The 22,678-nt window shown below is 42.8% G+C and overlaps 1 protein-coding gene across 1 annotated transcript; it reads left to right on the top strand.

The window, feature by feature from the left end:
• The first annotated feature begins 882 nt into the window (after positions 1 to 882).
• LOC137005649 (stonustoxin subunit alpha-like) lies at positions 883 to 21,349 on the top strand. The gene is made up of 3 exons (XM_067366459.1): positions 883 to 1,174; positions 19,820 to 19,855; positions 20,049 to 21,349. Exons 1-3 carry the CDS (start codon positions 883 to 885, stop codon positions 20,639 to 20,641), a joined length of 921 nt encoding a protein of 306 aa, XP_067222560.1. The 3' UTR covers positions 20,642 to 21,349.
• Positions 21,350 to 22,678: the final 1,329 nt, after the last annotated feature.

The raw sequence follows: 22,678 nt of genomic DNA, 5'->3' as shown, positions 1-22,678 counted from the left end.
AATTCTATAATTAAAAGGATTATTGTTGCAGCTTCTGTAGACATCAGAGAATGGAATTTGATTTTAGAACTATAAACTATAAATGCCTTTTTGTATGCAGTAGCCTACTTAATTCAAATGTGTATTTAAATGTCTGAAACCTAAAATAAACCTGATGAGGTCAAAAACACTGACACTGTCACTCCTCGAGTTTGCTGGATTTCAGGAGAGCCAGGGGAAAGCACAGTATTATACCCAAACCTGTAGGGTCACTGCAATAATGAATGAGCGTAAACTCTTTGAATGAATTGAGCACAAATTAATAGAATTAAAAATAGCTGCACTGCTATTTCCTCTCTGTGTGTGTCTCAGAAATCAGAGCTTGGCAAGAGTAAATCAACTAAAATACTACATTATATACATGTTCTAGTATTTGATATGTTTATTTAAATTATTTATACCTTGTATGATATAACACATGAATTAATGGGATAAGCACAGCAGGATCTCAAACAGCCGCGTTTCATCACTGTGCGGCTCTCAGAATCCAAACTACAGTCAATGCAGAAAAAAACATGTTGCAAACATAGAGGAATGCATGTCTAGTGCTGGATAGTTTGTACTGTTATTAAGATCAAAGTTCACTGTTTTGTAAGATTAAAGCAGCCAAAGAAAACTCAACTTTCATCTGTCAACATTGCATACATTTGTAAAACATTAAGCCACCACAACAATATTTTTTGAGGAACAGTATGCTATGGGCTATTTTGTCTGTCATTGGCTAAATTGTTAATCATGTGAGCATTCCTGAAGATTATGGTATAAAAGCATTCGATCTGTAACACTCTGAACATACAGATACAGCACACACATCTCCAACACGCTTTAGCTAAAGCATTAAGAATGAAGTTCAGAGTAGCAGTTCTTCTGCTTCTGTACAAATGTCTTGTATTCGCTCCCAATGTCATATTTGCATCAGAATCAGCTGTCTCAGGATTGCCTTGTCCTTTGAAAACATGCACAGATGTACTTAAGGAACTAAAAGATCTGGAAATCAGACTGGCTAAGCGTGAAGATCAGATTGAGGAAATCAAAAAGGAAAAACAAGCTCAGATTGAGGAAATCAAACAAGATCTGGAAATCAGACTGGCTAAGAGTGAAGCTCAGATTGAAGAAATCAAAAAGGAAAAACAAGGTGAGACGACAGTAGTGACTGAAAGCAGTTTTTTCTTCTTTTTTCAAAAACATGAAAAAACAAGAAATTCAACTAGATTTTTCATTTTTCGTTCAGGGAATGACTTATGTGTGTTTATCTCAGAAATATTATCCTTATACTAGTTTATCTCAGATGTAATAATTCACTTCACACCTGCACTCACAACTACCTAATAGCCAACAGCTTTGGCTCACTGCCTGTTTTTTTATTGCTGACCAGCTTTCAAAATCTGTGTGGCAATGCTGCTCAACTCGCTGGACAGCACAGAGATACAGTGAAAAGAAATAACATTGTATGTATTAGTTATTGTTCACAGCACATCTGTTATAGTTCTATTATGATTTTTATTCATACAACAGTTGGATATAATAATGCCATTATCTCAAAGAATGGTTGTTTCAGTATATGACTTTAGTGAAATCTGAATTTGAGGCTAATGATTTTAAGGTGAACTTGTTTGAATTGACTGGAACCCTGAAATAAGACTTTGTACAATAAACCAGAGATGAAGGGTTTTCATATTTACTGCCATCAGTGTCAGAAATTAACTTTCTCTTATGAAACAAATGATTTTCAGGGGTATTCTTCTTTTATCTTTATATAGAATTTATTTCCTAATCATATTAACCCTCACACATTATATACACATTATTATAAATCTATAGAAAAATATTTGATGCTTTTTCTTTTCTTAGAATGGCTTAACTAAAAAAAAATTTGGAAAAAATATTATTTTAAGGTACTTTATAATATGTTGCAATATGACAACAACGTACAATAGTGGAAGTAAATTAGAATAAGTGTAAGTGTATATAGTTAATATTTTCCTCAGAAAGGTTGTTTGTATTGAATCAATTAGTGCTATTATAAAATTTAGCAGTAAATATAAACAACACGGTAACACTTTACAATAACAGTACATGAATAATCATGAACTAATACCTGAATTAATGGTTACCTCAACATGAACTCATGATTAGTTAAGATATGAACTAATGAAGAGTGATCCTTAACTACGACAGGAGTCATAGGGATTCATGCATGAAAATAGAAGCCTTAACTACGTGTTAATACATGTTTGATAATTAATGCATTCATTAACATTTAGGGGTAAACTAAATAAATCAGCCTCCATAAGAGTAAACAAGAAGTACTCTGAATTTGAGTTAAACGTGATTTAATACTGTGATAATTTACACTGTAATATCATAATCTGCCATCTGCAGCTTTGTGACAAATAATTGGAATGACACATGATTGTTTAGCCATTAATTACATAGATCTGTCTAATCAAATGTGGGAAATTGTAATGATGGGTCAACAACGTGAGGATCCATTTGCAGCGTCTTTTTTAAGACAAGACAGCACAATGCAAACAGGGACAAGACAGTAACGTAAACAGGGACAGGCTTGGGTCGAGACAGGCGGCAATGAAACAAGGTCTTACAACAGGCAGGGATCGTGGCAGGCGGCAAACAAACAGAGTCCAGGAAACAGGCAGAGATCGGGGTCGGCAGCAAAGGTTCACAGAGGTAAGGCAGTCCAATCGATAACAGGGTAACAGTCCACAAGAAAACGCTCAGAAATGATCACCAAGGCAAAACAAGACTTCGCGGTGCATGGATGCGTGTGTGAGTGTTTTATGGAGTGAGTGTGACGTGGTGCAGGTGTGTGCGCAATCAGTCCCAGGAATAAGGGCCCATGGGAAATGTAGTCCAGATAGCAACAAGTCAATATTCCAGTGACGGCTCCCTCCGGCGACCGGGATGAAGAGCCACGGGAGCCGCATTCGTGACAGAAATAGACTAACTATCACTGATAAATTTAATTTGATCTAAACTGTTTTCTGATTTTTATAGTTCATTTACATTTATTCATAGCTAAATAATCATAGTTTATTCCCAGAACTAAAGTATTGTGACGTTTTGCACTGTCCCAGAAGAAACAGACAGGAGAGATTCCAGTTTAAAAGCATCCAACGGGCTATGGTTTATTTCCTGAACGTTTACAAACTAAAACGCGGGTATCAGGAGGTGTCTTACTTCCCCAAAAATAATAAAACGCAGAAAAAGCTTGACTAACGTTTTTCCCACTTGACCAACTTTCCACGCCATTCCTCTCTTTTTTTCCCCCGCGCGCTGTGTTAGCCCCTCCCGCCTAACACTTTTTTCCCCTGAACACCTCCCAACAGCAGGTGAATTAAGTAAAAACACATTTATAACAAAGAATAAACAGTGTCATCGCCACAGTATATATAAATGTTGACTGCTTTGGTAAAACTGATTTTTTTGTACCGGGGTGTAAAGGAATAAGGATGGCACTCTTAGTGTTTATTCATATATTAGTTAATGATTTGTAAGTGCATCGTGTCATGACTTTACTTGAGGGGGCACAATCATAATTAACTCATTATTAAAGGGATAGTTCACCCAAAAATGAAAATGTGATGTTTATCTGCTTACCCCCAAGGCATCCAAGATGCAGGTGACTTTGTTTCTTAAGTAGATCACAAATGATGATTTTTAACTCCAACCGTTGATGTCTGTCAGTCAAATAATGCGAGTGGATGGGGACACAATCTATAAGAGTCAAATAAACACGCACAGACAAATCCAAATTAAACCCTGCGGCTCGTGACTGTTACGGTTGTACTGGTTTGAAGATGAGGCAGGTACGGATTTCCACACTACACAATACTTTAATCCAAAAGGCAAGGAGAACCAAACATACAACATAAACATAACATTAAGACGGACGAGGAGTGAAGGGAGTGAGTGCAATATAAAGGGAGTGCAGATAATAGAGTCCAGGTGCAGGTGATCCGTGATGATGAGGAACTGACGAGGGAAGTGAGTGCAGGTGTGGAGAACAGGAGGATCATGGGAAATGGAGTCCAGGGGAACAAGGGATCGGTGACAGTACCTCCCCCTCCCGGTAGGCGCGTCCTCGCGCCGTAAATAGAATAACCGGGAGGGGGGGGCGGGCGCCCTGGAGACCTCATGCAGGTGCCGGGGATGAGTGGACTGGAGTGGAGGTCTCCAGGGCGGATCCATGAGCCATGGCGGGTCAGGAGCCTTGGCAGGCCACGGCGGGTCAGGAGCCTTGGCAGGCCACGGCGGGTCAGGAGCCTTGGCAGGCCACGGCGGGTCAGGAGCCTTGGCAGGCCACGGCGGGTCAGGAGCCTTGGCAGGCCACGTCAGAGGCCCACCCACATGTGTGGCGCCCACATGTCCCCCACCCACGGGTACTTGGCCCCCCCCCCCAAAAAATACTTGGAGAGGTTAAGGATCATATAGAGGAGTCCAAGGAATAAAGTCAATGTGTGGGTGGAGGAGCATGGAGCTGGCTCGGCGGCGGAGACTGGAGAACTTGGCTCGGCGGCGGAGACTGGAGAACTTGGCTCGGCGGCGGAGACTGGAGAACTTGGCTCGGCGGCGGAGACTGGAGAACTTGGCTCGGCGGCGGCGGCTGGAGCGGCAGGCTCGGCGGCGGCGGCTGGAGCGGCAGGCTCGGCGGCGGCGGCTGGAGCTGAGGGCTCGGCGGCGGCGGCTGGAGCTGAGGGCTCGGCGGCGGCGGCTGGAGCTGAGGGCTCGGCGGCGGCGGCTGGAGCTGAGGGCTCGTAGGCGGCGGCTGGAGCTGAGGGCCAGTTCATTCCCTCAAATACAATTAAGATCCCCACAGGCACTGGAGCTGGCTCTGTGGGGACTGGAACGGGCTCTGGAGAGACTGGAGCGGGCTCTGGAGACACTGGAGTGGACTGTTTCCTCCTCCTCCGCTTTCGGGACCCAGTTGAGGAGTGTGGGTTCCGTGTGGGACAGGAAGGACGTTCACTGGAGGGGTAAGCGGAGGAATACGGAGACTGACTAACTGGCCCGGCTGACCGTGTTTCTGGACGGACTGAAGACCAACACTCATCCACATAGAATTGGGAATTATTCAAAAACAAAATAAAATTGATAGTTTCGCTTAAGGAGAGACGATAATCAGGTTCATGGAGACGGAGAGTGTTGTCATCCAGACCGTCCAAAAACAGGGCGATTAAATTAGCTTCGGACCAGTCAGACAGATAAGCCAGCTCAACGAACTCCTCCACATACCTCTCCAGTGAACGACCAACCTGAAGAAGCCCGATGAGGCGATCGCCGGCTGACAGATGAGAGAGAGGCGTAGGAGGAGCAGGAGCCAGGGAGCCGGTGGAAGTCTCCATTATTCTGTGGAAATCCAGCATATATAGGTCCGTCTTTCTGTTACGGTTGTACTGGTTTGAAGAGATGAGGCAGGTACGGATTTCCACACTACACAATACTTTAATCCAAAAGGCAAGGAGAACCAAACATACAACATAAACATAACATTAAGACGGACGAGGAGTGAAGGGAGTGAGTGCAATATAAAGGGAGTGCAGATAATAGAGTCCAGGTGCAGGTGATCCGTGATGATGAGGAACTGACGAGGGAAGTGAGTGCAGGTGTGGAGAACAGGAGGATCATGGGAAATGGAGTCCAGGGGAACAAGGGATCTGTGACAGTGACGACACATTGATGTCCTAAGACATGAAACAATCGGTTTGTGCGAGAAACCGAACAGTATTTATATCATTTTTTACCTCTAAAACACCACTTTCATTTTTGGGTGAACTATCCCTTTAACTAACCATATACTAACATCAACTAATGGTTTGTTAATGTATACTTATGTCATGACTTTACTTGAGGGGGCACAATCATAATTAATTCACTGTTAACTACTTACCAAATTCAGCTCATGATTATCATTAACTTACTATCAAATGCACTTGTACTAACACAACTATATAAGTATTCAGCCCAGTTAAGTGATGTTGTGTGACTTTTCATAAAGTCAGAGAATGGAGGTACAGTATGATCACGGCCTGCGTCTGGATGGAGAGTGAACTTCTGAATCTGATCCCAGCAAATGCTCCCTGATCTTAGTTCATGTTTCCTGTTCGGTTATTTTTTTGTGAACCGATTCCTCAGGAACTGTTGTAAGTCACAGTAGTTTAGTTTGATAGGAAAGAATGTCACAAAACATATAAAGACCTTTTAAGATAAATTATTAGTGTATTTAGTATTTTATATGTTTGATAAGGTGGATCAGTGAAAATAATGGCAAACTAATCCTGTGCCTTTCAGTAATGTTTATAATGAAGCTGCTGATGTCAGTAGTTTAAGTTCTGCCAATAATAAATTGTTTAAATTTATTTCAAAGTCCAAGTATTTCTTATTCCTTCTTAAAGAGACTGTTTGATTTAGTTTACCCTAAATGTTAATTAATGCATTAATTATCAAACATATATTAATGCTTAGTTAATATTCATGCATGAATCCTTATGACTCCTGTTAAGGATCACTCTTCATTAGTTCATGATTAGTTCATATCTTAACTAATACTTTATTCATGCACTGTTATTGTAAAGTTGTTACCAACAACACCTTTTACATATTTTCCAACATCTTGTGCTTTTATTTATTTTATTCTCTTTTGCTGAATATTGCTTTATATTCTTTGAATTTCATTACATTTTTCATGAATATTATTTAAATTGCAAATGTAGACAGTTAAAAACAAATCTAATACTGTTCATCATTTAGCATAAAACATTGACATAAAACCAAAAACATTGCAGTTCATGAAAATTCAACATTACGCAATCTTATGAGAGGAAGGTTATGAACATGAACCCCCAAAATCCTTGAAACTTCACCTTTTTCTGTACGAAACTTTAAAAAGCAGTTTTTTTTTTTCAGAGGTGAGACACATGTACACATCACATTTGGTGCACTTTACCCTAACAATACACTTAAAACCACTTGCACCTGTTTTTTTGAGACATCATGGTAGGCCAGTGGTTGGTCTGGTCCAGTAGTACTGGCTGTGGTGGCAGTGGGCAGGCAGGTCTTTGATTTAATCCATAGTACAAATGCCATGGCAGTCCTTAACATACGACTAGTCAACATTATATCACTAGCATTAATGTTTTTTATTGTTATAGCTTAACAGACTGCAGCTGACCTTTGCTAGCTAGCTAATCTATTATAATAATGGCATTCCATTATTGCGCAGTGTTGCCATATGGCAACACAGACATTTTATCGATTTACCAAAAACTAATTTAATTTTAAAAAATTGGAGTGGTGAATATGTCATCATAACTTACATGAGATGATGTTAAAAAAATTTTTTTTGTGAATGTGACATGGGGGGGTCCTTGAGAATGTACTCTTAAAGAGACAGTGGCAAGGAAATGAACATAAAGATTATGTTGCCATATGGCAACACTATGCGGTAGAGGGTTAAATATGTATGATATCTATAAAGTTAAATTCTTAAAGGATTAGTCCTAGCCTGACTTCATCATACTCATATTCTAGGCAGAATGTGAGTCTGATACTGCTCCATTGCACTTGAATTATGGGGCGTGTCTTAACCGAACCAGTAAAAAAAACAACAACTCTGCACTCAATTGGATAGACCTACAACCAATCAGAGCAACGCAGTAAGTATGTATGTTGAATTTGTACTCTTGTACTTAAACTTTTGCCGAATCCGGTTGGAAGGACGGCGAACACATCTTTCCCATCGACAAATGCCTTGATTGCGGTTCTTTGTTCGTCTTTTAAAATTAATGTCGATTTCTTTTATTACAGACGTGATAGCGGAATCTAAACATCTTACTTCTCCAGCTGCAGTCATCGTTGGTGAAAACCAATTCAACCCAAGCGCTCTTTGATGACGTGGGTGGTTACGTAACCGCAGATAGCCTGTCCATCATCGATTAAAGCCCGCCCTGGCAATTTGATTGGCTCGGCCTTCTGGGAGCCGAGCATAATTACTCCACAATGGATCGAGTCCAGACCGAACTTCCCGTCCAAAAAATGTTGTGGGCGGGGTTCGGGCTGGCACCCAGACTAGATTAGTCCACTTTTAAATAAACTTTTCCTGATAATTTACTCACCCCCATGTCATCCAAGATGTTCATGTCTTTCTTTCTTCAGTCGAAAAGAAATTAAGGTTTTTGATGAAAACACACAAAATATCGCCTTGAATGTACTTCCGGTTTCTGCATTCTTCAAAACGCTCTTCAAAACTTACGGAACGAACGCGGCACCAGTTTCGTTTCTTCATGACGCAATCACGCAGAGGGTTTCCACAGCGTCATTTTCTATGCAATTTCTCATTCCCTCTTCAGGGAACAAAGGTTACAGTCATAACTGATACATTTTTTTACATTTTCTGATTTCAATATTAAATCAAAAAACAAATGACCAAAAGAAAATTTCATCTCATCCCAAATTTTTTCCAACACTATATATAACAACCTATATAATAACAACTTATTTAGTGATGGCTGATTTCAAAACACTGCTTTATGAAGTATTGGAGCATAAATGAATCAGTGTGTCAAATCAGCTGTTCGGAGTGCCAAAGTCACGTGATTTCAGCAGTTTGGCTGTTTGACACACGATCCGAATCATGATTCGATACACTGATTCATTTAGGCACCGATGCTGCGGCTCGTGACCACACATTGATGTCCTAAGACACGAAACGATCAGTTTGTGCGAGAAACTAAACAGTATTTATATAATTTCTTACCTCTAATACACCACTATGTCCAACTGCGTTCAGCACTCGGTTAGTGAGGTCTGATCACGCTCTGACAACGGCAGTGATGTCTCACGCTTATGCCAGACATCACTTCCGTTGTCAGAGCGCACTTTTGGGCAAACTGAAGTTGATAGGATGGCTAGAATATATATTGTGCAGGCCACAAAATGGCCGCCTCTTAGCCACCTGTTGTTTAGAGTAGCTTCTCATCTGCTGTTTACTAGAGTAGTTTGAGTTAGCACTCGTCACTTTAGTTAAAATGTATGTTTAGGTCGGCCTTAATTAGCCACCTGACATGGTTTGCTTGTGAGCTTCACTTTCTTTCTCTTATCCATGAGATTTGGAGGTGAAGCCCAGGCTTCACTAGGCTTGTGGCCCTGTAAGAAGGCCCGTAGCTTAGCAGCCAGTCTAGAGCTTGGTTAGGTGTGATGTCTGTATTTATCAAGTTTGAGTTGATGATGCTAGTTTTTTAGCTTTCGTCCTCTAGGGCTTAGAACAGATTTGAGAATCTGTCTGAGAGAGTGTTTTTCCTTTTAAACAGCATGTATATCAACGTTTTTTGTTACTTTGAGTTCTAGACTTTTGCCCGACATTTGTATGTGATTTTACTTATGCTGCCACAGGTTAGCACCTGTTCTCATAATAGTAGGCCCTTTTTGCTGTAAAGCGGCCACTATTTGAGAGGATGGTGACTATATATTCCCCAGTTAAGAGGTTTATTTGTGTCACTGAGTGCATCACCTGTTGAATTGCATACTCAGGGTAGTTAGAACCACTTTTTGAAGAAAGTTGGTATCTATTTAGCTCCCTCCTTGGTGATCTTGTTAACAGCTATTTTGCATATAACTTGGATTGTAGGATTTATGATATTTAGCCTCCTTCTAGTTAGCAGTTGTTTTCTACAATGCTGTTTAACTGATCATAGTTTGCTCAAATATTTACACTGCCACAGGCCCTGCCACATGTCTGTTTGAGTGGTAGGCCTTATAGCCTCCCTTAGACCATGTTGGCTTTGTTTGGTTCCCTTTAGTCACATGTTTAGGGTACATTGCCTGTTGGAATGTGTAGCCTAGCGCAGGTTGCAGTTAGCTTCCCATAGTTAGGTTGGGTTAGAGCTGATTCCCTGTAGCTTGGCCCCCTTTTAAATTCACGAGCAGGAGCCATGTGTCATTGAATCGGCAGGCCCCTTCAGGCCTCCTTTTTAGTCCACATGTTGGCACGGTTGGTGTTTTTAAATTTGCAAACAGGCTGAACGCCACTTGTTGCTGGAATGGTAGGCCCCTCAAGGCCTCCTTTTTCAGTCGACTTGTTGGCAGGATGCCTGGGAAACCATGCCACCATCGGCCACGCCCCATCGCAGACGGATAGGCCCTAAACAGGCCTGTTCACAATGTTTGGCAGCGTTTCATGTATTCCCTCTTTGGAAATTTCTAATACATGGCCTCTTGGGTGGTATGGTTATGGTAGCCACTTGCTGATGCCAAGTGTTTACTAAGGTAGGCCTACCTCGGCCTCCAGTGTAACATGTGGAATTTAGTTATGTATTAGAGTAACAGGGTGCTTTTACCTAGTATTTTGAGTGGCTGGCCCCTCAGGATGATTATGGTAGTGAAACCTTACTGAAGTTTGGTTTAATCTACATCTGCCTCCCTGAGTCTGATTTCTACTCTAGTTGAGCTAAGAGCCACCTCGCACCTAGGGTGGATCTATTGTACTCCTAGAAACGGCCACTAGTCTTATGCCGTGTGTCTTAGAGGTTGCTAGGCCCTATGGGCTGCTGTTTTGAACACACTGGTGTATGTTTGTGTATATTTCTCTTTGAGAATTATCTGTATACACTTCTGGTCAGTCAGAGGCCGAAGTGATAAATCCAACCTCCTTTGGTCCGGTTGTTTATTGTTCTTGGTTCCTAAACACTGCCACGAGCTGATGCCACATGTCTGTTGAGGTTATAGGCCCTTCCAGGCCTTCCTTAATATATGTTGGCGTGCGCTGTACTCCTCTTGCTTTAAAGAGTAAAAAGTTGCTTTTACTGAGTACACTGCTCGTTGGATTGTGTCAGGTAGGTGAGCTTTGCACTTCACTATTAGGGTTATATTTGTAATAGTGCTTAGTTCCTTAAGCTGATCATGGTGGTAGGCCTTAATGGCCTCCTGAGGTTCAGTCCTAGGCTGGTTTGTGCTTCCCTGTATGAACAGGTGTTTAGCGCACCTTCTCCTAGGATGAGTGGATTATACTCCTCTTAATATGAGGGTTCATAGCACTCAGCTGAGTTCTGCTCTCCAGGATGCCCGTCTCTACGCGTGGGTCTGAGTTGCTTCTGCCTTTCTACAATCACTCTTACCTGCTCTCTTCTATCAAGAATGCGTTATGGAGATTCTGTACTCAGACAGGGTTGGCCAAGACTAAGTTTGTCCTATGACAGACCAGGTTGGCCTTCCTGGTGGCATTGGGGGTGACTTCGTTCCCCTCTAGTGATGTGGCCGGGGCCACATTCCCTTAAATGGACCACTTTCTCTTCAGAAAGGTTGGTTCCAGATGCCTTTAGCGGCCTTGGTAGGCCTTCTGTGGAAGGCCTTCTTGAGGCTCAGCTTGGGCTGTTGGCCAAAGGGAATGCTTTCACTGACAGCCTGCTGTGACCCAAGGGGGAGTTGCTAAGCGTTTCCTTCAAAACTGCTTGACGTTTTGTCAGTCATATTATTTGGCATGCACTCTCCTCAAGCATGGGGGCGTGGGTATATTTCCCATTGCGTATTCAATGCAGAGCGAGTTCCCTTTCGAAAGGTTATGTATGTAACCATAGTTCTCTGAGAACCAGGGAATGAGACTCTGTGCTTCCTTGCCATGCTTCGGGTTTCCTGCCTGCAGAACAGTCCCTCAAGAAGATAGATACTGACTGTTTCTCTAGGCGCTCCTTTATACTTCCGGGTCACACCATATTACGTCATAGGCTGTTGCCGGCCAATAGGGATTGGAGTTGTTGGATAGTTGGCTTTCAGACATCGGATCACGTGTGACGTTCCCCATTGAGTATTCAACGGAGAGTCTCGTTTCCTGGTTTTTCAGGAAACTATGTACATACGTAACCTGAGACGTTGTTACAACACAGAAGGCACGGAGGCAGATGTAAAAGTAAACAGTGAGGTTTATTGATATCAGCAGAGTTATTGGCAGTGCAGGTGAGCTGATAGTGAAGACTGATGTTGTCAGATAAGCAGAGAGGTAATACTGTCCTTTTGATGACCGCAGGAATGAAGTATGGAGCTGACACTGGAGACTGGAGATAGGGACACTCACACACAGATGGGATTGCACACGAGGAACACAGGATACGCTGGAGACAGGTAAGTAGAGAGCTGCAGTCCTTGAGGTAAGCATTCAGGTAAGTGAAGTGCAAACGAGACCGGACAGTGAGTGTGTGTGAGTGTGGGTCTTTAGTAGTTCTGGTGATTGCAGTGGTGATGATGTGCAGGTGGCGGTGATTAGTACTCTGGGGATTGAGTGCACTGGTAGTGGTGAATGGTGGAACCTGACGTGTCTGTGACAGTACCCCCCCTCCCACGGCCCGCTCCTGAGGGCCGAGGACCCCGGCGTCGTGGTGGTTGTCCTCTTCCGCGTGAGGCAGGTCTGTCGGGATGGTTGGCGTGGAAATCTTGAAGAAGATTGGGATCGAGGATGTCATTTCTAGGAAACTAAGAGTGCTCCTCGGGACCGTAGCCTTCCCAGTCCACCAGGTATTCCTGTAGACCACCACGGCGCCGGGAGTCCAGTATCTCACGAACCTCGTAGGCTGCACCGTCGTCCAGGATGAGTGGAAGGGGGGGCTCGGCAGCTGCCACGTCAGATTCTGTGGAAGGAGAAACAGAAGGGTGGTGAGGCTTGATGAGTGAAACATGAAATGTAGGGTGAATTCTGTATTGTGGAGGGAGTTGAAGCTGGTACATGACTGGTTTGATCTGTCTGGTGATGGTGAATGGGCCAATGAATCTGGGACTCAGCTTCTTGCAGGGCAGATGCAGTCTGATGTCCCGGGTTGACAGCCAGACCTTCTGTCCCGGTTGATAGGAGGGAGCGTTGGAGCGACGAAGGTCGGCTGTCATTCTGCATCTGCGCAGGGCTCGCTGCAGTTGGTGGTGGGCTGAGTCCCAAACCCTCTTGCTCTCCTGGAATCAGTAGTCGACCGCTGGAAGGTTGGAGGGTTCCCCGTCCCAGGGTAACAGTGGGGGTTGGTAACCGAGTACGCACTGGAAAGGGGTGAGTCCAGTAGATGGTTGACGTAGAGAGTTCTGTGCGTACTTGGCCCAACCCAGGTACTGGTTCCAGGAGTCCTGGTGGCAATGGCAGAAGGTACGCAGGAAGCGACCGATCTCTTGGATCTTCCTTTCTGTCTGCCCGTTCGACTGAGGGTGGTATCCGGAGGAAAGACTGACGGTCACACCCAGGAGGGATAGGAAAGCCTTCCATACACGAGAGATGAATTGGGGTCCTCTGTCTGAGACAATGTCTTCGGGGATGCCATAGTATCGGAATGGTTAAACATGAGTTCTGCAGTTACCATGGCAGTAGATAGACCTCTCAGGGGAATCAGATGACGTCTACTACCACCAGGATGCATGTATGGCCATCAGACGCTGGGAGATCCGTAATGAAGTCCACTCCCAGGTGTGACCAGGGTCGCTCAGGAACGAGGATTGAGGATTGAGCTTGCTGGCTGGAAGATGGTGAGGGCTCTTAGAGATGGCGCACTCTCTGCAGCCCTGCACGTACCTTTTGACGTCGTTGGCCATGTTGGGCCACCAGAAGCGCTCCTTAAGCAGCGAGAGGGTCTCATTGATCCCCGGGTGGCCAGTGCCAAGTGATGTGTGTGCAGAGTGAATGAATTGAGTGCGTTGTGTCCGAGTGATGTACTGCAAGCCTTGGGGGCAACCCGGTGGAGCGTTGGAGGAGGCATTGGAGGAGGGTAAGGTCTCTTCTGACCATTGGATGGGGCTCATGAAGGAGATGGAGAAGTCAAATCTGGAGAAAAACATGGCCCAGTGTGCTTGACGGGGATTAAGTCTCTTTGAAGCTTTTAGGTATTCCAAGTTCTTATGATCAGTTAACACTTGGAAGGGGTGTTTGGCACCCTCCAACCAATGCCTCCATTCCTCCAGGGCAAGCTTGGCGGCCAGGAGCTCGCGGTCACCGATGTCGTAGTTGACCTCCGCCAGGTTGAGCTTGCGGGAAAAGAAGGCGCATGGATGGAGTCTACTTGGCGTCCCCTGCTAGTGAGATAACACTGCTCCCACCCCTGTGGTGGAGGCGTCCACCTCTACGACGAATGGCAGGTCTAGATCGGGGTGGACGAGGAGGGTAGCAGTGGTGAAGGCACTCTTGAGGGTTTCAAAGGCGTTGGTGGCTTCCTGGGACCAGGACAGGGACTTGGGCTGGTTGCGGAGTAGATTGGTGAGTGGATGGACTATGGAACTGTAGTTTTTGATGAAGCGGCAGTAGAAATTAGTGAAGCCAAGGATGCGCTGGAGTTCTTTGATGGTGGATGGTGTGGGCCATGAATTGATAGCTTCCACCTTCCCCTCGTCCATCCGGATGCCACTGTGATCAATTATATATCCCAGGAAATGGACAGAGGGCTGATGGAAGGAGCACTTTTCTGCCTTGAGGAAGAGATGGAATTGCTGTATGCGTTGGAGGACCTCCGCAATGTGGTGACGATGTTTGGCCATGCTCCGGGAGTATATGAGGATGTCATCAATGTACACCAGTACAAACTTGTGGAGGAACTCCCAGAGCACCTCGTGGATGAAATCCTGGAATACGGAGGGCGTTGACCAGGCCATATGGCATTACCAGTTATTTGTAATGGCCGGTAGGCGTGACAAAGGCGGTCTTCCACTCGTCCTCCTCGCGTATCCGGATGAGGTTATACGCGCTGCGGAGGTCCAGCTTGGTGAACACAGTGGCACCACGGAGATGTTCCAGAGCCGCTGGGACGAGGGGAAGGGGATACCGGGACTTCACGGTTATCTTGTTCAGTGAACGTAATCAATAAAGGGCCGCAAGCCTCCGTCCTTTTTCGCCACAAAGAAGAAACTCAAAGCAGCAGGGGAAGTAGACGGGCGGATGTATCCTTGGTTAAGGGCCTCTTCGATGTATTCCTCCATGGCCTGCTCCTCCGGTACAGACAGGGGGTAGATTCTTCCCCTAGGCACTGGCTCACCCGGTAACAGATTGATGGCACAGTCCCATGGCCAGTGTGGAGGCAGCTTGGAGGCTCGTTGCAGGCAGAAGACGTCGCTGAAGGGGGCGTAACAGGATGGCATGTCCACTGAACGAGCGCCCTAGAACCACGTCAGTGGTGGAATCCTCCAGAACCAGCAGATGGATATCTTCCACGTGTAGAATTCCCACACGGAGCTGAAAGGGACCCACACATCGGCTGGCCTTCTTACGGCTCAATGGTTTGCCCGTGATGGAGTGGATTTGGTAGATGGTCGGAGAGGGCAAGGTTTTGAGCTTGAGTTGTCGACAGAGGGAGCCGGAGATGAAGTTTCCTGCTGACCCTGAATCGAGGAGCACCACCACTGGAACAGATACATCAGCAGCAGTAAGGTTTACAACAGTAGTGAGTGGTTTCATCTTCTTAATGGAGGGAATGATAGCACTCACCATGGGACGAGGAGGACGGATGGGGCATGCAGAGATGACATGCCTAGGAGCACCACAATATAAACAGAGATTCAGGGTCAGCCTTTGTTGACGTTAAAAGAGAGTCGAGAGTTATCAATTTGCATGGGTTCGCTGGCTGGTTCTGGAGGGCTGACGGGTTCGGACCGACGGAGGAGGATGTTGGAGAGTGGCTGGCCCTGGTGTTCTTCGATACACGACTGCATACGAGAGCCTACGCGGATGGCGAGCTGGATGAAGCATTCAAGGCAGATGGAATCCTCATATGCAGCGAGATGCAACCGCACTCTGGGTTCCAACTGTATTTTCACTGTGTCGTTCGGGTAGAGATGCAGTTGCATCTCCAGGACCAGCGCACATTGAAGGAGGAATCCGCTGCAATCCTCCGCCGATCCTGAGTAGGGCACTGGTTTGGCCATGGGACTGGCGTGAACTACAGGTGAAGGAGCGGAGATGGTGGTTGCAGAAGCAACAGCGGGTGACAGTGGTTGAGGATTGAATGCTCGGCGCAAAGCGTCAACGAGCTCTTGAAATGGATCCGGGAGACTCATATTGTCTTTCTAAATGTTTCGTTAGCATGTTGTTAATGTACTGTTAAATGTGGTTAAAGTTACCATTGTTTCTTACTGTATTCACGGAGACAAGAGTCGTCGTTATTTTCATTTTTAAACACTTGCAGTCTGTATAATTCATAAACACAACTTCATTCGTAATAAATCTCTCCAACAGTGTGTAATGTTAGCTTTCGCCATGGAGTACTATCAAAGTCATTCAGAATCAAATGTAAACATCCAAATAAATACTATACTTACATGATCCGATTGGCTTCATGACGAACACTTTGTAAAGATCCATTTTGAGGGTTATATTAGCTGTGTGAACTTTGTTTATGCAATGTATTATAGAGTTGTGAGCTCGGGGGCGGGGAGCATGAGCGTTTAAAGGGGAAGCATGTTGAATCTAAATCTCAATAACGGGTAGAATATTTGTAATCTCAATCATCAGTTTAGAAACAGGCGCCTCAACCCCTGTGACGTGTGGCAGCAGCAGCGCGAGATCTCGGGAGAATGACCAAGCAGACACAGATCAAGTGTGGTACAAAGCATTCAGGTTTATTCAGGAAGAAGGGTCATATAAATAGACATAGGTCAAACAACAATCTCCAGGATGGTTTGAGCATCCAATCATACGACTTAAGAATCAAACCTTACCATGTATGGCATTTCAAGAAATATAATAACAAATAAGAAATGTATGTGCGTAAATGTGTGTGTGTCTTCAACTTCTGGTTATGTGTGAGAGTGTCAGTGTGTCCAAGGACTACTACTTCTTTTTTTTGTCTAAGTAGGTACATGATGTGCACAATGGAAAAATCCCAAGACACAGAGAAAGTCAAAAAATTAAGCCCAATAAATAAGAAATTATTTAATTATGCCCCAAAATAGGCTGTTAAAAATTTTGAGCTGAAACTTCACAGACACATTCAGGGGACACCTTAGACTTATATTACATCTTGTGATAAAGTGTTCTAGGGCACCTTTAAACTACCTTTCAGAAAGACGCTCGGGACAGTAGATGGAACTGAGCCAGTGCTGAATCTTCACGAAGGTTTATCATTTGTTTGCGTTTAAAGCCTTGCAAAAAACAGTGCGCACACATCTCAGACAGTGTCTGTTACTTAGATCACAACACTGGAGAACAGAGCGCTGTGAATCGTTCTTCACACACACAGTAACTGTTAAAAGAACATCCTCAATAAACTGTGACCCTGTGTTGCTTCAAGCGCATCATTCTGCACACGGGATGTGTATAAGTGCTTTGTGCCGCTCTGTATTGGAGCCTTTATAAAACTTGGACAAGTGTGAACGCACCTTTAAAGGGTTAGTTCACCCAAAAATGAAAATTCTCTCATTTATTACTCACTCACATGTCGTTTCACACCCGTAAGACCTTTGTTCATTTTCAGAACACAAATTAAGATATTTTTTCAAATCTGATGGCTCCGTGAGGCCTACATAGGAAGCAATGACATTTCCTCTCTCAAGATCCATAAAGGTACTAAAAACACATCTAAATCAGTTCATGTGAGTACAGTGGTTCAATATTAATATTATAAAGTGACAAGAAAACAAAATAACCACTTATTTAGTGATGGCCAATTTCAAAACACTGCTTCAGGAAGCTTCGGATCATAAATGAATCAGTGTATCGAATCATGATTCGGATCGTGTTTCAAACTGCTGAAGTGACTTTGGTGCTCCGAACAGTTGATTCAACATACTGATTCATTATGCTCCGAAGCTTCCTGAAGCAGTGTTTTGAAATCAGCCATCACTAAATAAGTTGTGCACGCATATGATTGCTTTCAGCGTGGAGCTGTTTAACAACACCAGCCACGTGGATCCTATGTCACAAAAGTGCGGCTCATTCACCTCAGCGTTCGGATGCGCAAGCCGCTGTAATGCGATCTCACACAAACATATTTTCCATTTATGCTGGTAGATTACAGCAAAACAATCCACATGCACACAAACCTCTGCTTTGGACGCGTCGCAGGAAAACACATTGTGTTGTAGCACTGAGGAAACAAACACCAACAATATGTCTCTAAATGACAAGAGACCGAGGCGAGAAAAGTGATGCTTCCTCATGCATAATACCATGATTATGATCTTATACATACTACAGCGCAGTGATTGGATTAAATGAGCTTTAAGTCATGAATAAACATAGAAACTCTTGACGTCTTGCCGGTAGTACACAATGACTTCTGATTTTGTGACGTTGCTCCAACTTTGCTTTTCAAACCGGAAGACAGAAATCGCTCTGAAAAATGCAAAAACTTTTAATTAAAATTAATGAGTACCTTTAGTGTTTTCAATGATGTGCAGCCTATACATATGTGTTCACAGCTCAAAAAATGTGTTCTGGGGTTTCATGAACCCTTTAAGTACTTAGTATTTTATTTTAAAAGATACTAAAAATGTGTTTTATTCAAGGGATCAGGCGTTTCCATCATGCAAAGGCGGATGTGACACTCGTTAGTTAGGTGACTGACATTGCATATCTGTATGTTGACATTCATAAAATAAAATGATTTACAGCACAGCAATGATTTTGTAGATCAAATAAAACATACATGAAAATAAATAAATAAATTTTTTTATATCTGTGGTTAGTTGGATAATTATGGTAAGGGTGGGGTTCCTTTCTGAAGCTGATTTCTTATAGAACATGCGCACAAAAGTAGTTAATCACCACACAGACAAAACAATTTCTAGTAATGAGTCTTTTTGGGAGTGCAGCATATAAATGCATATTTAATTTCCATAATAATAATAAATAGTGGACTGTGACAAAGTAGTACAAAGTAATTGTAATTTTACTCAAGTAATTTTGAAAATGAATATTTTTTTGTTCATTAGTAGTTACTTCATAGTTATTTTTCTTGAACATTAATTAGTCGATGATTACTAGTAGTTCTTCAGGAGTTATGACAGAATTCATTAGTTATTGATTAGCTATCTGTTACCAAACAAAATCATAAAATTCTATTTCATACTGATTAGTTAACACATCTTCATTAGTAGTTAACAGTAGTGACTAAAGTGTTAATGAAGAATTACCTATAAGTTCTTCATTGATTTCTTATTAGTTATGCAGTAAGTAAGAAACAGTATTCTAAAGTGTTAGCCACAGTTATTGTGTTGTTTGATACACTTACTGCAAAGATTTTCACCTCTAAATGAAGAATATACAGAGACTCTGAGAGATGCTTTTCTGCAATGAATTACAGCGACTGAATGGTTGAAGGACGTTCTTATGCTTGACACAGACAGAGAGAGATGCGCTCAAGTTGTAAATGTATACAAGGAATGTTGTCTTATTTAAATAAAAAAACATTTTTCTGTATGTTTGAATTATTAAACATGTGAATTATAACAAACTGTCGGCTAATCAAATGATTGACCAGGAGACATTTATTGATTGATCAGAGTCTCTTTGAAGAACATTACTAAGGAGGTTGAAGTTTAATCCACGTCTTATGAAGCGATATGATTTCTCTGTATGGGGAGCAAAGTGAAATTTGATCGATTCCCTCTGATCAGTTCATGTCTACAGAAAACAAATCAAATATGGTGACTTGTCAATAATATCAAACCCTCAGTAGTGTCTGTGTCAGGAAACAGCAGAGGCATTTCTCTAAATATCTTCTGTGTTGGAGGATTTCTGCATGTGTGAGCGATGGATGTTGGGATCATTTTCTCCTGACATGATAATCACACTCTTCATGTCTCTTGATTTCCACAGACATTGTTTCCTGGACCAGGAAAGGCTTCCAACAATGTAAGTCACTGAGAAAACAAGCAGAAAAAACTCACTGAGTGAGAAAACACGACAGAAGAGATTTAGAGTTGATCATGATAATGATGATTTTCACAGGATATCTGCTCAACTGTACTGAGACACTGCTGAAATACTGAACATGAAGAGTTTGAGATTGATAATTCCTGATTGTGATGTGTTTTATCTCTATCAGATTCCCGTCAGCTCACTGCGGATCCAAACACAGTGAATAAATTCCTCCTTCTGTCTGAGAACAACACACTGATTACTGACACTAGCACACCGCAGTTGTATCCTGATCATCCAGACAGATTTGATGGTGGTGTGCGTCCTCAGGTGTTGTGTAGAGAGAGTGTGAGTGATCGACGCTCTTACTGGGAGATTGAGTGGAGTGGACGTGATGTGTCTATATCATTGTCATATAAGAGCATCGGCAGGAAGGGACGGGGTCTTGAGTGTGGGTTTGGATGGAATGATCAGTCCTGGTGTTTGGACTGCTCTCCCTACGGTTACTCATTAAGTCACAATAACATAAAGACTGATCTCCCTGTAAAGCCTATCTTCAGTAGAACACGAGCGAATGAGGAGGATCACTTTACAGAAGGAGTGAAGGTGAAACACTATAGAGTAGGAGTGTATGTGGATCACAGTGCAGGAACTCTGTCCTTCTACAGCGTCTTTGGAGACACAATGATCCTCATCCACACAGTCCAGACCACATTCACTCAACCACTCTATCCTGGGATTAGGATTAATCATGCTGGATCATCAGTGAAACTGATTTGATGAATCAGAACAGAGAGACTCTACCCATAATGCTTTGAGCTGATGATGAATCAGAACAGGCTGTTTTTACCCATAATGCTTTGAGCTGATGAAGAATCAGATGTTATAGAGTACCATGGATGATGTGTTTGTAACACAGTTCGTACGTACAGGAAGAAGGAGGCGGGAACCAGCGAACATTCAACATAACTTTAATTCAAAATAAACAAAGAACAAAACGAAAGTAAAGCCGGGAGACCCTCGCGGACGTCTGCCGGCCACACAAACATAATAAAACATAAAATAATATCCAGGCCTAGTCCTCTCTCGTCCTTCACTGGTGTCGCTCCTCCTTTTATGCCCCCAGAGCTCCTCTGTGAGAGACTCAAGGCTGGTGCGCCTCCCAGGTGGAGCTCATTAACTCTCGCGCCACTGGCCTCGTGCCGTTCCCTCACGGCTCTCGCCCGCCCTGGTCGCCACAGTGTTTTTGTAGGCCAACCCGGAAGTTAGCGGCGCATGGGTTCCTTCGATTGAAAGGCTATGCATTTTTCCCATAGACTTCGGAAAATCGCAGAAAATAAGCTCTGTGTTTAACTCCCTGAGGTCTGAAAAAGCACCGGCGCGTTTTGCAGGATTTTTTTCACATTGCAGCAAAACAGACTTAAAATACTCCGTCATTTCTTGTCATAGAGACATAAGTAATATATCAGTTGAAACTATAGAATGTCTTCTTTTATTTGTGTACACTCAGAGCAAAAAGAAAATGTTGTGCTTTTTGTAAATTAAAGAAAACTAACATGATGCGTGATCTCTTGTCTCCCTCTGAACGAAGTCCAATCTGATAGTTCTCAGAAAATTATCTGTAACTTATGAATACTAATGACAAAAAAATTACACTTATGTCTAAAAAAACGTTAAGATGTCAGGTTTTAAATCATGTAAGTCAAATCGAAAACAAACCTTCTGTGTTTATGTAATCTGCATGAAAAGAGAGCCATGTCAGAAATCTGTGATTCAGCTCATTATCCGATAATGCGGCCACGCCCACGGAGCCAGCGCTATTCAGACGCAAATTCAGTCAATACATGCATTCATTATCTCAATCGTGTATTTATTGTCTTGAAAAGTGTTTTGAATAGCCATATTTAGTGATCTCTTGCCTCTGTTAGTTCCTTGATTTTCACATGATATGCCTCTTCTTTTACTGAGGCATTTGTGGACAAAAGGGGCAGAGCGCCCTCCGGCTGCAAGTATGAATTAAAAACACAGCATCCAGCGCTCATAATGATGACAATAAATATAGAATAATAAATATTACTCCTCTGTATAGAAAATTTATATAAACATATGAGAATCCATCAATAATTCTCCAAATGTGTATGCTTTTAAGCATATTAAGAAATTATGGTCAATATAAGATTTTAAGAGTCAAAATGTGAAGCTTGAGTCTTAGATCTTTTTAATGATGTATAGTTTGTCAACTGCACATCAACATTTAGGCTCTATAAAATAACAAATATAGTAGCCTATATGAAATGCCCTAGAGGTAGGAATGTTCAGACGCTTTGCATCACAGAAATACATTATATTTTAAAGTATATTAAAATAGAAAACCATTATTAAGAGACTTGAGACTTCTTTTAAAAACATTATAAATGCCAATGTGTTCAATCTTTTGACTGGTAGTGTAATTTAACATAGGCCTATACAAAATTGTCTTCATATCATGTGCAATAATGCGTGCATACATGAGATCACAAAAATCATGTTTTTTTTTTGTCCTGAGTGGACTTTAATCCTATTATCAGCATGATCACAGAGGGTTTTTTCACAGCCTACCCGACTGAAAGGCCTCATTAATATGCAAGTCATTTCAGGTCATTATTATGCAATTCCTTTGTCTTCTCAGGTGAGAATCACCCATTATTCATGATTATTCACGCCTCCACGCATACTGTGTTTCTTGACAAAAAGTGTCTTAGAAAATGTAAATCTCTATATTGTTTCAAATGAAGGAGTAGGAAGGATAATTTTTACTTCATTCTGAAGCAAAAACTC

Source organism: Chanodichthys erythropterus, chromosome 3, assembly GCF_024489055.1.
Source record: "Chanodichthys erythropterus isolate Z2021 chromosome 3, ASM2448905v1, whole genome shotgun sequence".
In the NCBI taxonomy this organism is placed as follows: domain Eukaryota; kingdom Metazoa; phylum Chordata; class Actinopteri; order Cypriniformes; family Xenocyprididae; genus Chanodichthys; species Chanodichthys erythropterus.
The sequence above is the reverse complement of the archived record's forward strand: the minus strand, read 5'-3'. Positions and strand labels throughout refer to the sequence as shown.